Source organism: Hypanus sabinus, chromosome 4 (genome assembly GCF_030144855.1).
Source record: "Hypanus sabinus isolate sHypSab1 chromosome 4, sHypSab1.hap1, whole genome shotgun sequence".
Classification (NCBI taxonomy): Eukaryota; Metazoa; Chordata; class Chondrichthyes; order Myliobatiformes; family Dasyatidae; genus Hypanus; species Hypanus sabinus.
Genome location: NC_082709.1, coordinates 113,692,058 through 113,709,423, shown reverse-complemented (window position 1 = coordinate 113,709,423; position 17,366 = coordinate 113,692,058). Strand labels below are relative to the sequence as shown.

The 17,366-nt window shown below is 42.6% G+C and overlaps 1 protein-coding gene across 1 annotated transcript in view; it reads right to left on the bottom strand.

Moving 5' to 3' along the window:
* Positions 1-17,366, bottom strand: part of wwc3 (WWC family member 3) — a 238,361-nt gene that overhangs the window by 35,649 nt on the left and 185,346 nt on the right. The window contains exons 8-11 of the mRNA XM_059967946.1: positions 16,919-16,992; positions 10,810-11,052; positions 4,801-4,890; positions 2,647-3,200 (exon numbers count right to left, since the gene is read on the bottom strand). Coding sequence (XP_059823929.1) covers positions 2,647-3,200; positions 4,801-4,890; positions 10,810-11,052; positions 16,919-16,992 — 961 coding nt within the window. The remainder of the gene's footprint in view (positions 1-2,646; positions 3,201-4,800; positions 4,891-10,809; positions 11,053-16,918; positions 16,993-17,366) is intronic.

Here is a 17,366-nt window from a genome sequence, read left to right as displayed (position 1 = left end):
CTTTAAAAACCTGCTGTCCAAAGGCATACATGAAAGAAAGGTGCTTTGAGGGAACGTAAAGTTAAGATATTGTTTACTGGCAATATTACATTTGCCACTCATTGTGGATCTCTGTGTTCAAGTAGTAGTGGTCCAGATTTCTCAACACACATTATTGCAGAAAGGTTTTAAAATCATAAAGACATATAGTTAACACTCTCTTGCTCCCATGAGCTATGCTACGGTAGCAAACAAGTTAGAAATATAACATCCATCTGCATTCTCACCTGAAGATCAATGGGAAGGAAATTGAAGGAAGCCTAGAGCTACTGGAACATTCCCCTTACCACAGGTGGATATTTTAATGTCCAAAGGATCAATTGTGTTGTGATGAGAGTTGAGTGTCCAAAACATTAGTGATAGAAACATAGAAAACCTACAGCACAATACAAGCCCTTCAGCCCACAAAGTTGTGCAGAACATGTCCCTATCTTAGAAATTACTAGACTTCCCCATAGCCCTCTAATTTTCTAAGCTCCATGTGCATATCTAAAAGTCTCTTAAAAGACCCTATCGTATCCGCCTCCACCACCGTTGCTGGCAGCCCATTCCACACACTCCCCACTCTCTGAATAAAAAACTTACCTCTGACATCTCCTCTACACCTACTCCCGAACACCTTAAATCTATCCCCTCTTATGGCAACCATTTCAGACCTGGGAAAAAGCCTCTGACTATCCACACAATCAATGCCTCTCATCATCTTATACACCTCTATCAGGTCACCTCTCAACCTCCATCACACCAAGGAGAAAAGTCCGAGTTCACTCAACCTATTCTCATAAGGCATGCTCCCCAATCCAGGCAACGTCCTTGTTAATCTCCTCAGCACCCTTTCTATGGCTTCCACATCCTTCCTGTAGTGGGGTGACCAGAACTGAGCACAGTACTCCAAGTGGGGTCTGACCAGGGCCCTATATAGCTGCAACATTACCTCTCGGCTCCCAAATTCAATTCCACGATTAACAAAGGCCAATACACCATACGCCTTCTTAACCACAGAGTCAACCTGTGCAGCTGCTTTGAGCGTCCTATGAACTCAGACCCCTAAATCCTTCTGATCCTTCACATTGCCAAGAGTCTTACCATTCATGCTATATTCTGCCATCACATTTGACCTACCAAAATGAACCACTTCACAATTACCTGGGTTGAACTCGATCTGCCACTTCTCAGCCCAGTTTTGCATCCTATCAATGTCCCACTGTAACCTCTGACAGCCCTCCATACTATCCACAACACCTCCACCCTTTGTGTCATCATCAAATTTAATAACCCATCCCTCCACTACTTCATCCAGGTCATTTATAAAAATCACGAACAGTAAGGGTCCCAGAACAGATCCATGAGGCACTCCACTGGTCACCGACCTCCATGCAGAATATGACCCATCTACAACCACTCTTTGCCTTCTGTGGGCAAGCCAGTTTTAGTCAGTCACATCCTCAAAAAATTCAATCAGGCTCGTAAGGCACGACCTGCCCTTGACAAAGCCATGCTGACTACGCCTAATCATATTTTCCTCTCCAAATGTTCATAAATCCTGCCTCTTAAGATCTTCTCCATCAACTTACCAACCACCTGAGGTAAGACTCACTGCTCTATAATTTCCTGAACTATCTCTACTCCCTTTTTTGAATAAAGGAACAACATCCACAACCCTCCAGAACCTTTCCTGTTCCCATTGAGGATTCAAAGATCATCACCAGAGGCTCAGCAATCTCCTCCCTCACCTCACACAGTAGCCTGGGGTTACATCTCATCCAATCCTGGCAATTTATCCAACTTGATGCTTTCCAAAAGCTCCAGCACATCCTCTTTCTTAATATCTACATGCACAAGCTTTTCAGTCTGCTGCAAGTCAGCAATAAAATCACCAAGACCCTTTTCCATAGTGAATACTGAAGTAAAGTATTCATTAAGTACCCCTGCTATTTCCTCTGGTTCCATACACACTTCCTCACTGTCACACTTGATAGGTCCTATTCTTTCACATCTTATCCTCTTGTTCTTCACATACTTACAGAATCCCCTGGGGTTTTCCTTAATCCTGCTCACCAAGGCCATCTCATGGCCCCTTCTGGCTCTCCTAATTTCCTTTTTAAGCTCCTTCCTGTTAGCCTTATAATCTCCTAGATCCCTAACATTACCTAGCTCTCTGAACCTTTTGTAAGCTTTTCTTTTATTCTTGACTAGATTTATTACAGCCTTTGTACACCACAGTTCCTGTACCCTACCATAACTTCCCTGTCTCATTGGAACGTGCCTATGCAGAACTCCACACAAATATCCCCTGAACATTTGCCACATTTCTTCTGTACTTTTCCCTGAGAACACCTGTTCCCAATTTAAGCTTCCAATTTCCTGCCTGATAGCCTCATAATTCTCCTTACTCCAATTAAACACTTTTCTAACTTGTTTGTTCCTATCTCTCTCCAATGCTATTGTTAGCTGGAAGAATTTCACTCAATATATAAACCAATATATTGCCAATAAGGTAAGTCCTCATACACAAAAAATAAAACTTAATATTCAAATAATTGTGACAAAATCTAGTTTTAGGCCAAAGAAATAAAGCTTAAATGAAACTTAGAAATGTTATCTTACCTTGGACTGCAGGCCTCATTCTAGGGCCCAGCTCTTGTGATACTTTGATATCTCCCAGTGAACTTCCAGATGCAGCCTCCTGCAAATCTTGGCAAACAGCCTGGGCTTGTATTCGGAGACTGTCTGACTCTGATCTCCCAACCACCTCCTCAAACTCCTCGTTCATTTGGGCCAGGGGAGAATCACGGGAAGCAGATAAGTATGGGGTGTCGAGCGGGGAGCTTGGAGGGGAGAGGGAAGACAGTGAAGATCTGGAGGAGAGTGACGCTAGGGACTGTGGGGGATCCAGTGACCTCCTTGGCTTATTCATGCTAAACAGTCCAAAATGGTCGATGAATGAAGGGTCCTTCGTTATCGTGTCAAACGGAAGTAGGTCGAACTGTAGATAGCATCCCACATCCAGTGAGCTGTCAGTCTCATATTGAGGAAGTCCATATATATCAGTAAAGCTGACTGAGCTTAAAGATCCTCGGCTAGAAGCCAGAGATCCACAGCTAGATGCAAGTGAGCCTCTGCTGCTGCCAGATGACACCGTGAGAGAACTAGCGGTTAAGCTGCAACAAGAAGAATATAATTTAGTTCTGAATGTGTTCAATGGGTAATGACTATAATCCATTAACCATCCCCTTCCTGCACTCCGGAATGCTTGGGATTGGCCATCTGCACCAGAGCACTTTGTAAGTCTGTTACTACCAATTGTGCAGATAACCTCAATGTTGAGAATAGATCAAGTGGAACCTTTCAATAACATTGCAAGAGTCAAATAGATTGAACAAGGGAATTGCCACAGTTCTGCTTTCCTCAATTTATGGTCTGCTCCCCAACACCTGTAACATAACCCCACCACCCTCTGCAAGACCAAGTTACTCTTCAGGATGTTTCCAATAGTGGGAGAGTCAAGGGTCAGAGAGCACAGCCTCAGAACAGAAGAATGTACCTTTAGAACAGAAATAAGGAGGAATTTATTTAGCCAGAGGGTGGTGAAGTTGTGGAATTTATTGCCACAGGCAGCTGTGGAGGCCGTCATTGGGTGTATTTAAAGCGAATGTTGACAGGTTCTTCATTAGTAAGAGCAGCAAAGATTATGGGGAGAAGGGTTAACAAATCAGCCCTGATGGAATGGTGGAGCAGACTCAATGGGCAAAATGGCTTAATTCTGCTCCTATATCTCATGGTTTAATGGTATTTACCAGTTGAATCAAGCAGATGAGAACTGTGTGAGTGAAAGGGAGCCATGAGGACTACTAACTTTCTGGCAGTCTGAACCCCTTCCTTGGCAAGTCGGAAGAGCAACTAAGGTTCAACCACATTGTGGGTCCAAACACATAAAGGCCATACTAGTTAAGAAGTGCAAGTTTCTTTCCACAAAAGGCACTGGTTATGTTTCTGTTAGAAAATACAACAGTTGTTATTGACTCCAGATTAGTATCTTATGCTTGAAACAACACAGGAGGCTAATCAGCCCATCGAGTCCATGCCAACTTGTCAGGGGAGCGATCCCACTACAGTAAAACTGATAACCCACTCTTCATCTGTTTTTTAAAAAATCAGTGGTTCAGGGTCTATCTCACAGAGTGCTGTAACCCACTCTATTTGAATTCATTGGAACCCTTTTCCTGCACTCCTCTTAAATGTGCATATCCACTGGAAAACTTATAACATTGCTGTGTGGGAATAACTTTGCAACAGTCTGGGTAAAAATCCAGATGGCACTGGAGAACCAATCCACCTCGTATTTTGCAGTATCCTTGCAACTTGCTCTCTCACATATCCACATCAACTCCCTCTGGGTTTTCCTTTTGCTGGTTTTTACAGTAATTAATTTACTGTAGCCAATTAACCTACCAGCCTGACTCACAGATTGGGAGGAACCATAAATGCTAATACAGAGAATGTGCAAATTCTACACAGATTGAATTAATGACAGGATCAACCTTGGATCCCAGTGCTAGTAACTGCTGCACCACGAGGTCGCCCATAATTTCAAGCTACTTCAGTTTTTAAAAATCGCTTCCTGAATATTATATATTCTCTATTTATGGATAACATATGCATATACCACACAGCACAATGAGAAACACCATGAACAAACTCAGTTACTAAACAAAACCATCCACAGTTAATCAAACAGCACTAAATAATGCAAGAACTAACCTCTTCAGCTGGGAGTGCAAGTACGTGGTTAAACGTGTAGCTTCCTCCAGCTGCCTCAGCAGACAGCTTCTCTTCTCTTGCAACAGCATTCTACAAGAAAGTAATTAAAAATGTGCTTTGAAATTGAGTTAACAGCTTGGCACTTAAACATTGCTTCCCTGACCAAAAGCACATCCATCAAACTTCCTGCATTCCTGCTCTGTTTATAGAACATTCCACTTGTCCACGCGTTTCCACTCCACACCCCCCCCCACCCCCCCAGAGAAGACAGATTTAAGCATGTTTCACGCAGCATTAGCCTTAAAGGGTGGTTAAGAAGAGGATGTTTAGAATATGCTGATAAAATAAGTAGGGAGGTGGTGTCTATAGAACTCTTCAGTCAAACACCCCATTTCTTGTCATAGCCAGATTGGGCGAACCAAGCCAGCTCCTGCAGGCGAAGTTTGCACCATGTTGGAAACTGAGGGGCGTGGGCAATGGGTGACTGCACGTAATTATCTGATTTGTAAATGCTCCCACATGAAGCCCGAGCTCAGTTCGGAGGCTGCTTGTCTACAGTCTCACTGCAGGAGCCGCCACTTAATCACACAGATCAGGACAGGACCAAAACATCATGTGGGGCACAGGCTGCCAGGAGATGGAAGACAATATTTATCACTTGTGCACAAATACATACTACATGGCTCATATCCAATTCCACTGTATATCCCCAAATGTCTGCAGATTCATATTTTACATTTTCCAGGGTGGAACCAAGTGAAATCATTTGCTATAATGAAGCAACCTGACAAAAATAAACAAGATTAGGGAAGGCAAAGATAGGGAAGACAAGTGGTGTTGTTCCCCCTGGGGTCAGAATGTCTAATGCTCAAGGGCATGCATTTAAGGTGGGAGAGGGCAAGTTTAAAGGAGATGCAGGAGGCAAGTTTTTCTTATATATGCAGACAATGGTCGGTGCCTGGAATGCTCTGTAGGGAACGACAGTGGAGGAAATACTATAGACGTGTTTAAAAGGCTCTTAGATAAACACATGAATGTGCAGAGAATGAATCAGAATCAGGTTTACTCACACTGGCATACGTTATGAAAGTTGTCGCATTTTGCGGTAGCAGTACATTGTAATACATAATAAAAACTTTAAATTACAATAAGTACATATATAAAAAATTAAATGAGCTGTGCAAAAAAAAGTGAAAAAATACTGTGGTAGTGCTCGTGGGCTCCTGGTATTGACAGATTTTTTTTAATGTCGTAAAACAACGCTGCTTATTGGATCCATGGTTGTGACTAGATTTCGACTGTAGTAGTCCTAAAGGGGAATATACGATGATTCACACTGGAGCCCAACACAGACACCACTTAATGGCGCCATCTTACCAGAAGTGAGAAGAACTGTGTAGGGACGGGGGAGTAGTTTAATCGGCTGTTTAATGACTACTAGTTCAATTAGTTTGGCTAAATATTGTGGGCTGAAGGGCCAGTTTTTGTGCTGCACACTTCTATGTTCTATAAACCTAGACCTGGAAACCAGAATCAGGATTGTATGGGCTACCACAGAACTGTACACCGATCGGGGAATCCACGTGTCAAATATTACATACTATTATTTGATTAAGAGATCCCACAACGTGGCCCCTTGACATATCCTTTCCCCCACACGTGAACAGTCAAGTTGCAAATGTAAGACAGAAGTCCTACACTGCCAAGTTTTAATATAAATTGCTCCTGAAGCCTTGTTCTTCCATAGTTAACATATGGCCTTCTCAATTTCTTATTTGGTTTGGGTGATGATCAGACTGGACCTTGTACTCTGCTGTGGGTTGAAGTTGCTATTCTTCCTCCAGGTGCTTCTTTCAGCATTTGTCCTTAGCAAGTTCACGTCCACTCTTGGCTCTCATGTGGGTGAACTATTTGAGATTTGGCCTTCAAATTAGTTAAGTGGCTGTAAACATTGTGGTTATTAGCCAGTTGATAGAAAATAGATAGAATGCAGAAAGGGGGCAAGCGGGCCAAGTCAAGAGTTTTCCATTCGGTCTCAACTGTAATGTGTCCTAAAGCCATTTCTTTCCCTCCGGGTATGGTGGAGTTGTGCTTGTGGTTATTTACCTGGTGGACCTTCTGGTCATTTCACCAAACTAGTTCTGGCATTTTCAGGTTGAAAAGCTAAGTCACTTCACAAGTGCTAATGATGGTGAACAGCAAGACAATCCAAATGTGTGAACACTCTTTTGCCCCTATAGGTTTGGAGTTACCTAGCTCTGTGAGAAAATAATCTCAGTTAATTTCAGTGCATCTGTGGTCTTTGACCACCTGCAGATCCAGACTTCACAAACTTAAGCACAAATCTCATAAGTTGAAGGACAGCCACAGTCCTCAGCATCCTACCTACTTCTGGGCTTACAGGAAGCAACTCAAGATACTTCAACACTGACTCTACAAAATCATCCAAACTACAGGCGGGATAATCAACGTCAGCTTCCACTCCCAGCACAACGTTCTCTGAATCAAGGCCCTAATTACATTCAGTCCGCTCTGTTGGGCTGGTCAGATCAACTGTCCATCCAGCATTAGACTCTGGAAACAAGCACTCTGCTCCAAGCTTGATCACGGAAAGAGGTTACCAGGTAGACAGAGTGGATGTACAAAATTTCTTAAGGGGTAGATGGCTAGGTTGTCACTGGTTGGGGTGTCCAAAAGCAGGTTGCACAGTCTCAAAATAAGGCCATTCAGGACAGAAAAAGACGTAGAATTCTCTTACACAAAACGTAGCAGAAGACAAATCATTAACTATATTCAAGAAGGAGCCACATATCCTCCTATACCCATTTACGGTGTGAATGATAATGAAACTTGATTTGATTGTTTCGAGGCTGGGAGAAATCAAGGGATAAAGGGTGAAAGCTGGAACAGGGTACTGAACTTGAATGATCAGCCATGATCAAAACAGGCAGGAAAGACTGAATGGTCTGCTCCCGCACCTACTTTCCACAAAGTTTCTTCACCCGAAAGGTGATGACTTTTGGACATTCAGAACGCCTTCCAAGAGAGTGAACCCTCACAAGGCAACAGGCCCTGGTGTACCTGGTAAGACTCCGAAAACCTGTGCCAATCAACTGATGGGTGTGTCCAGACATTTTCGATTTCTCATTACTACAGTTGCAAGCCCCCAGCCTCTTCAAAAGGGCAAGAGTCACACCATTGTCCATGAAGAGCAGGATGAGCCTCCTTAATGATTATCTTCCAGTAGCACTCACATCTATGGTGATGACATGCTTTGAGAGGTTACTGACTTGAAGGGGGTGAACACTAATGCAATCAATTATTTTGTGCATCATATTTGTAATTAATTTAGATCACTTTGTAGATCTGTTTTCACTTTGACACGAAAACGACGTTTTCTGTGAATCAGTGTCAAAAAAAAACAAATTAAATCCACTGTAATTCAATGTTGTAAAACAATAAAACATAAACTTCCAAGCGGATGAATATTTTTTATAGGCTCTGTATATCAGCTAGTTGCGTGGTGGCAAGAGTGAGCAGTTTCAAGTTCCTAGGTGTCAATATCTCTGAGGATCTATCCTGGGCCCAACATATCGATGCAGTTACAAAGAAGACACGACACCTGTTTATTTCATTAGGAGTTTAAGGAGATCTGGTATGTCATCAAAGACACTCACAAATTTCTACAAATGTACTGTGGGGAGCATTCCACTGGCTGCATCACTGTCTCATATTGGGGGTGGGGGGGCACTGTATAGGATTGAAAGAAGCTGCAGAAATTTGTGAATTCAGTCAGCTCCATCATGGGCACTAGCCTCCTCAGCATCTAGGATATCTTCAAGAAGCAATGCCTCAAAAAGATGGCATCCATCATTAAGGACCCCCATCACCCAGGGCATGCCCTCTTCTTAATGCTACCATCAGGGAGGAAGTACAGGAGTCTGAAGGCACACACTCAGCAATCAGGAACAGCTTTTTCCCCTCTGCATAACAACAGACTTCACGACATATGCCGCTGATATTAAACCTGATTCTGATTCGGAGATGGCTCTGGAGGTGCAGATGCTGTGCATTATCGAAGACACAGATCAAAAGGCTTTCAGATATTAAGCAAGTTAAGGCTTTTGAAGACAATGCAGGGAAGGGGGACTGAGGTCAAATTTCAGCCGAAATTTATTGAATGGCCAAGCTGGCACAAGGTGGCTGAATGACCAACCTCTTTTCCATTTTTTGTACTCTTTGCGAATGATTGAAATGTTGTACTTGCCCCCAACAACACATTGGAATCCACAGCCTGTGACAACTCAAAAATGGAAAAAAGAGTATTTGCGACGGTATTGAGAAGTGCAAGTCCATTCATTCTTCTGCCACTGTAAAGCCATTCAAAGCCTACTGCCTATGACATGCCCAGTGTTCTGGTTTGCCCTGGTGTGCATGTGGACTTTCAAAAGTCTTGCTATGTCCAGATATATTTTGATCACTATGCATGCTTTAGTCCCTTGGAGACGATACTGTGTTGTTAAATAAATTAACTCATTGTGAAAATGTCTTCTACCAACACAAGTATTTATGGATAAAACAGGATAATATACTTTCCATATTTCACAAAGCTTTTTCAGAAGTTCCTTGCAGAGATGGAGCAGATCTAACAACAGCCAGGTACTAAATAAAATAATTTCATCAGAACAGCGGCCCTGGCATGCTCTAAATGTTACCATTGAATAGAACAAGAGAGGCAGTCTGCTATATGCTAACTCTAACCCACCTCAGCTGCCAAAAGCAAACAGCGCCAGACAAGATTATCAGGATGCAACAGAAAATGGACGGCCATGACTTGGATTTTCTTAGCTCTTTTTAGCATTTCACAAAGACCCAAAGCACTTTTTGAGAATGAAAATCTTCTGAAGTCATGCCACATTTGTAACACAGTGAACGGACCTGATGATCTGCAAGTGGCAAGCTCTCAAAATACTGATATCTGATAATGGAATGAATTCTGGCCAGGACATCAGGAAAGAAACACATCAACTATGTACAGCACGTTCCCCTTGAGGCCTAGTTCTGTGCTCGAGTGGGTTTTGAAGCAACAACTTGATGATAAGGTCACAGAATTATTGAGCAATACATACAGATACAGGCTATTCAGCCCAATGAATCCATGCCAATGATGTTCCCACCCAGCTAGTCCCTGCGTTGGACCCATATCCTTCCCAGCTTCACCCCTACATGTACCTATCCAAATGCTTCTTAAATAATACTATTGTACCTGCCTCAGCCACTCAGATCACTTTTAAATCTTTCCCCTCCCTTACCTTGGGGAAATGAATGCTACAAATCATGTAGCTACTCCTCTCATTTTAGAGATTTCTAAGGTTGCCCCTCATTCTCCTACATTCCAAGGAATAAGGACCTAGCCTGGCCAAATTCCCTCTAACTCCGGCCGGCCCTCTAGTCAGAACCTCAATTTTTCTCATAGGCCAAGATTTTGTAAACTTGTCAGGTTTACCCTTTGGCCGAACAAGAACATGCTCCTGGATACCTGATATCACACTCTTTAATCAAGTACAATACAAGTAAGCCTCTCACTTACAATTCAAACGAACTCACCCAATCAACCTCAGAATTAGTCCTGTTCCAGTTTAGAACACAAACCTGTCACATTCTTATCCGTCACTATCTTAAGACCAATAGAACTACGGTTACTAAAGCCAAAGTGCTCCATGATTGCCACTTCACATACATGACGATACGACAACCCAAACAGTCTCCCGCACACGTGGAAACCAGGAAGCAAACCAACAACCGTTAATATTTCGAAACGGAGTGCACTGCATTGAATGATCCCCGATGAGAAAAGCGAGATGTTCAAGGCAGAAAGCATGCCAGAATATTAGGATGGCTATTCAACATCAGGTACGACTGCACAATTTAATGAAGGATATGCAGGTGCATAAGATTATATTTGCTGATTAAAACAACGCATTGCAAACAAACCAACGAAACACAAACCTTTCCGTCAGCTGCTGGCAGGGAACAGCTTGCGCACGATGGATGTCGTCCTCCAGCCGCTGGCGCTCGGCCTCAAGCCGAGCTAGTTCCTCGGGCAGGCGTTTCTGTTGGCTGATGAGCTGCAGCTCCTGGAGCAGGGCCTCCTTCTCCCGAATCAGCTGCAGCCGGTCCCAGTCTGCCTCGGCCCTTCCTGGCCACGTCTCGTTGTCCAGCTGAGCGAGTTGCAGCTGGATATTGGAAACTCTGAGAAGTGGGTAGGGTGAGAGAGAGGACAAATGCAATCACTACAACACCGCATACTGGGGACTGATTTATCCTGGTTGGTTCAGCAACGTGAAGCAATTCTACAGGCTTCAGAGGCTGGGAACAACAGAAGGGTGATTAACCACTAACACAATCATTACTGTGTTACACCAGACCTTAATCCAGCAATGATTATATTATATCTATAGTTCAGTCCTCCTCATAAGGTAGGTAATCCAGAAGTCTTGGAAAGGATTTAGCAGATGCAGATTAAAATATTTTATTTATACTGCTGTACAAAGTCAAGGCATGCTGCATTCAGTGTTGAATTTTAACAGAGAATAGGATAAGCATTTGAAGCTAAGGTGAATTAGGGGCACTGGACTTGTTTTGGCTCTGAATTCTGCTGTGTTACTTCAGTCCAATGTCATTAACTTTGTACGGCCAGTAGATGGTGCCTACATTTGTTCTGGTTCTGGCAAATAATTCTCACCTTGATGCCAACACTAATCAGGACAATTTATTGTGTTTATCGCTTGAAACCTAATTAGCCTTCTCCGTAATTACATGGTCGTATTTGAATCCAAACATTGGCACATTATGTCAGGGCCACAAGATAAGCTGGAAAGGCTGGAGGTCGGAAACCAGTGCCAACTTTGTAGCAGATGTGTGCAGCAGAAACGCAACATGAGTGCCGAGATGTTATCTATATGGCCATTTGCAAGGGGGAGATACAGATGATGGATCGAATGTGCTGAAGTCAAGAATATCTGAGACATCACCTTCAAGTGGAAAAGTCCCTCACACCCTCTGTTGTTTTCTCTTACCTCCTTGTAACATCGGAGGCCATTTGACTCATCAAATATATACTGGCTCTCAGAGCAATTCCATCCATCATATTGCCTCACATATTTCCCTGTCACTTATTCTCTTTCAAATGCGAATCAACTATTTGCCCCCTTCCCCCCGCCCCCGATTCCTCTACAGTCCAACCACCCACACAAGAGACAACTAACAACAGACAAACAACCGACCTACCAGTACAGCTTTAGGAGGAAACCAATACACCCAGAGGCAACACAGACAGTCACAGGGAGAACATGCAAATGTGGCACAGAGGGAGCCAGGTTCACTGAAGCTGTGAGACAGCACTTACCACATTCAATGCAGCTACATATAATGAATACACATCCACAAGGTGTGATGTTGTACAGAGACAGAATGAAGTTGGTACAAGAGAGATTAAAGAGAAGATTACCTTTACTGGTCACATGCACATCAAAACATACAGTGAAATGCATCGGCAACACAGCCCAAAAATGTGCTGGGGGCATCTTGCAAGTACTGCCAATATGGCATACCCACAGTTTACTAACCCTAACCAGTACATCTTTTGGAATGTGGGAGGAAACTGCAGCACCACAGGAAGCCCACACTGTCACAGGGAGGACGTACAAATTCCTTACAGACTACGGTGGTAATGAATCCCAACCCTGTGATCACTGGTGCTGTAAAGTGCTACACTTCTGTGCCCCCCCCCCCACAACTTCATGTTGTGGCATCTTTCATAGCTTTATATTGCTTCAAACTGTCGTAGAATTGACAGGAGTGCTTCTTTTGGAATCGGTCGCATTTGTAAAGCAACAATATTCGGGTAACATTAAAAACTCAATGCCTCCTGGGGATCTGATCAAGCATTTATTAAGGTCTGGCGTCAAAAAAATTATGCATTGATAAGCTGCATCTTTATTCTAACAATCCAACACACTGGCTTTTGAAATTCTCAAAAGCAAACTGCACCTACACCAAACCACACGCTGCAATTAACTTACTGCATTACAACAGAGACGACACTTCAAAAGTCATGGGAAAAGAAAGCACATGATGGTGCCCCAAGATTGTGAACAGCACTGTTTAAATTAAAGTCTTCACCTGTATACTCCATTCACTTCCCAAATACTTTAAATAGTTGTCTGCTTTTATATTCTGTTTCATGTATCATATAACATATAACCATATAACAATCACAGCACGGAAACAGGCCATCTCGGCCCTCCTAGTCCGTGCCGAACTCTTAATCTCATCTAGTACCACCTACCCGCACTCAGCCCATAACCCTCCACTCCTTTCCTGTCCATATACCTATCCAATTTTATCTTAAATGACACAACTGAACTGGCCTCTACTACTTCTACAGGAAGCTCATTCCACACAGCTATCACTCTCTGAGTAAAGAAATACCCCCTCGTGTTTCCCTTAAACTTCTGCCCCCTAACTCTCAAATCATGTCCTCTCGTTTGAATCTCCCCTACTCTCAATGGAAACAGCCTATTCACATCAACTCTATCTATCCTTCTCAAAATTTTAAATACCTCGATCAAATCCCCCCTCAACCTTCTACACTCCAATGAATAGAGACCTAACTTATTCAACCTTTCTCTGTAACTTAAGTGCGGAAACCCAGGTAACATCCTAGTAAAGCGTCTCTGCACTCTCTCTAATTTTCATCTTCATATTAAGTATTTTTAATTACAAAAATGACTTTATTCATAATAAAAAATACATACAAGGGAATAAACAGTGCAAGTACTGCCATCTTAAGAAAATTAAATTCCATACAAATAAACATCTAACACAACACAGTTAAGTTTTCAGAAGTTAATACCGCAAGCCTGTCAGGAAACCAATAATTGCTTCTCTCAGCTGAAGAGTTGCAGGAATTTTGTGAAAAAATTAGTACAATGCAGCAGACTCTCTCGTCCACTGAATGCTGGAACTAACTCGGAACTGTTGCCAGTCACAGAGAGCTGAAGCAAGGGGAAAGAAACTGCACTGGTAAACACAAAGGTTCTTCGGTAATAACGACAAGCTGAGGAGAGGAATACATGATAAATGAAGAATGCGACCACAAAGATAACAGTACGGCAATGCCTGCAATACACATAACATTGAAACTTCCCTCCAGCACAATGCTGCATCCTTTCAAAGCAATTATCTAAGCAAGAGAAAAGGCAGTCTGCCTTCTAACCCCACTGGGACCTTCACTAGAATGCCAACCCCTAAAGTTGTAATTTGGTGAATTTTGCTGAGCAATGACTATCATTACTAGAAATCAGGATCAGTTTTTCACACTGTATGAAGCACAGCTTGGCTCTAATGGCAAGAGAGTTGGTCTACAAACCAAGCTTATGGAACACCATTTATATGTTGCTTTCTAGTTGAAATGATTTATTCTTTTCTGGGATTTGAATCCATTAGTACTTGTTGTCCCCACAGCTCAGCCCACACCAAAATAGACAAGCACCAGGTTCCCATCACCAGCACAGTCATTCCACTCAGAATCAACCCATCGTAGCACGGCAGCAAGGAAAGCCAATCCTTCTCGCAATGCCAGTAAGTCAGATTTAATGAACATTGCTTGCGTGGAGTTTGCACATTATCCCCAGTTGTCCCCATGACTGCACTAGTTTCCTCCCACACCTCAAAGGTATGCAGATTGGGTAGGTTAACGGAGCAGTATAAAATTGCCCCTCCTGTAAGGTAGGTGGGAGAATCAGGAGGGAGTTGTTAAAAACATGGAGAGAATAAAAAGCGGGATGAATGCAGTTTGGTGTAAACGTATCACTGATGGTCAGCATGACTCATTGAGTCGAAAGACCTGCTTCTGTGCTGCAAGACTCAGATTCTATTCAGCACTATTTCAGTAACAAATCAAAATCAAAATCCGTCATCCCAAGTATCTTGCTTTTTGCTTTTTAAGCAGGTGTAGAAACTCACCAGGGCAGTACTGAGCCTTGCCAGCCTTGGAAACTCCTTTCTCTTCAAATCCACCTGGATAATGAATGATTACCAAATCCAGCTCAGCTAGGATGGTCACAGGGTTCAACACCTTCAGCAACTCACTGCCATGACTCAGACCCAAATTTTGGTGACATCGAAAACAGACAGGCAGGAAGGTAGACTCTTGTTGTTGTATGAGTCAGTGCCTTCAGCAGACTACAGAAGAGACACTAATCATAAGAAAATGCCCCATAAACTAATATTAAATTAGACTTTTGAGAGGTGGCTTTGTAAAGTATAGGAAGGTCGCATCAATATCATCTCCCTAAACAAGCACCTAATCCAATGCTCAACTTTACTGCTGATGGGAAGACACTTTTCCAATATGTTTTGAACTGTTATTCCATAAATTCTACAGCACAAGTATACTGGCGTTGTAAAATTCAATTTAGTTAATATTTGTTTCAGTGTAATAAAAGCAAACCCTGAATCTATTCAAATGAAACACAACAGCCAGTTCTAGACTGTCTCATGTTACCCCACAAAGTCTGACAGGACAGCTTGTGGCGTGATTCACTGCCATACACCTGACATAATTTCCATGTCATTGGACCAAAGATGAAGTCATACAGGAATCTCTGAGTGTTGCAGATGAAACTATACTTTCATGTCTCTACAGAAGTTGTCCACAAGCACTCTGGGGTAAATTTGATTTTTAATTGCAGGAACCATGCAAATCCAAACCTAACTTTCCACACCACGGAAAACAATCTCTGATCACCACTCCCTCCTGTGGCCCAGACTCTGCCAAGTCATAGGCCCCTGACCTCAGCCCCACCCTTAGGTACCTCCCCTCTGCCCATCCCTGAGCCCAGGTGATACTGCCAAACAACCAGATCACCAACACTCACCATCTCCTGGCCTGAACCCCACTCAAGCTCCAGTCACAAACTGTCTTGCCAAATTCCAGAAACCTTTACCCAATAACACCAGCCTCTCTAAGAACCTCTTTCCCCTTGGCTAGTATCGTTATCAGAAGGATCAAAGCCCTTTCACATGCTCTGGGACACTACTTAAACGTTGTAATGATCAGTGAAAGAGACAGCAGCTGTTGAAACACCACTGCTTGGCCAGTCTAGCACCACAATCTGGATGCATTGGCAACGACTACCCAGTGGCATCGAAGGGGCAGAATGAGTACTAGACATACTTCATTGTTATCAATGATTAAACACACAGGTCTGGTGCCCCTCTCTAATGAACAACATGGCATACTTGTAGTGCATTTATTGCTCATCTCTAGTTGCTGCAAAGGGCTGGAGGTGTTGGTTTTCCTTGAACCATGGAAAATAAGTTTTGGAAAATCCTTATCTACTTCAGAGAACAGCTAAGAATCAACCATAACAGTGTGACACCAACCATGTGTAGGCCGGACCACCTTCCCCAATCTTCTTCACTGGATAATGTTAACCACATTACAATCACTTCTACAGGTACCTGAGGAAGGAACATGGGTAATATCCTGTATTAAAGGCAAAACAGATTCAATGGAAGTTTTGTACAGATTAACCCTCGCCTGTTTTCATAGATAGGAGCAGCAAGGAAATTACCTAAAATTAAGGTCCAGTGATACTGTGGAGTGAATTTTACTATTGAGCTACATTCCTGACGTGGTGCTTGTGTCCTGAAAGCAAGACTCCCAGGAATTATGAAAAGCTTGATTAGCTCGAAACCAATATTCTGCATTGGTCCTTCACAAGCTACAGGGTGAAATGGTCATCTCTCTCTTTTTTGTCAGGGGTCCATCTAGAACAGGGTTCCCAACTGAGGGACCACAGACCCCACGGTTAATGGTAGGGATCTATGGCATTAATAAAAGGTTGGAAAACCCTGATATAGAATGCAGTGGAACTGAGCTCAGTGTACTAACTGCCTTGCATATTACTGCTCGGAACTAGAAAATCAGCAACAATGTGCCAATATCTTTGTTAAAAGTACAACTTAGTAAGTTAAGTAAACACTAAGCATTGAGTAAAAATTGAGAGACAATAGGCAATTGTGCTGGAAGATATTTAATGTTACATACCTCTTCTTGGCTTCTTCATACTGCCAACTAAGTCGAACTTTGTCAGCTAGCTTGGATCTCCCACCACATGAAAACTGTAAAGGATACATAAATTTATCCAAGGTCAAGCATTGGTAAATCTAAGATCTAAAGTCAAAATGCCTAAAATGTCTGAATTTAATTAATTGTAACATCTGCCCTTCTGAAACCATTTAGCATTACTATCAAAACAAACATATGTATCCTTCTATAGTGTGCAAAGGTGATCAATATATCAATACACAAGAAACTGCACTCATTGTGTTAATGCCTTGGTCTCAAAGTCAAGCTGGGGTAGGTATATACAGTATTTTAAATAAAACAGAGAGGATGAGCAACATTTGGAAAGGATGCTTTCCCTTCTTAAATGAACAGCAGGATTTGAAGACATCTAAACCAAATTACACAGTTAAGTTTTAAATCGCAGCAA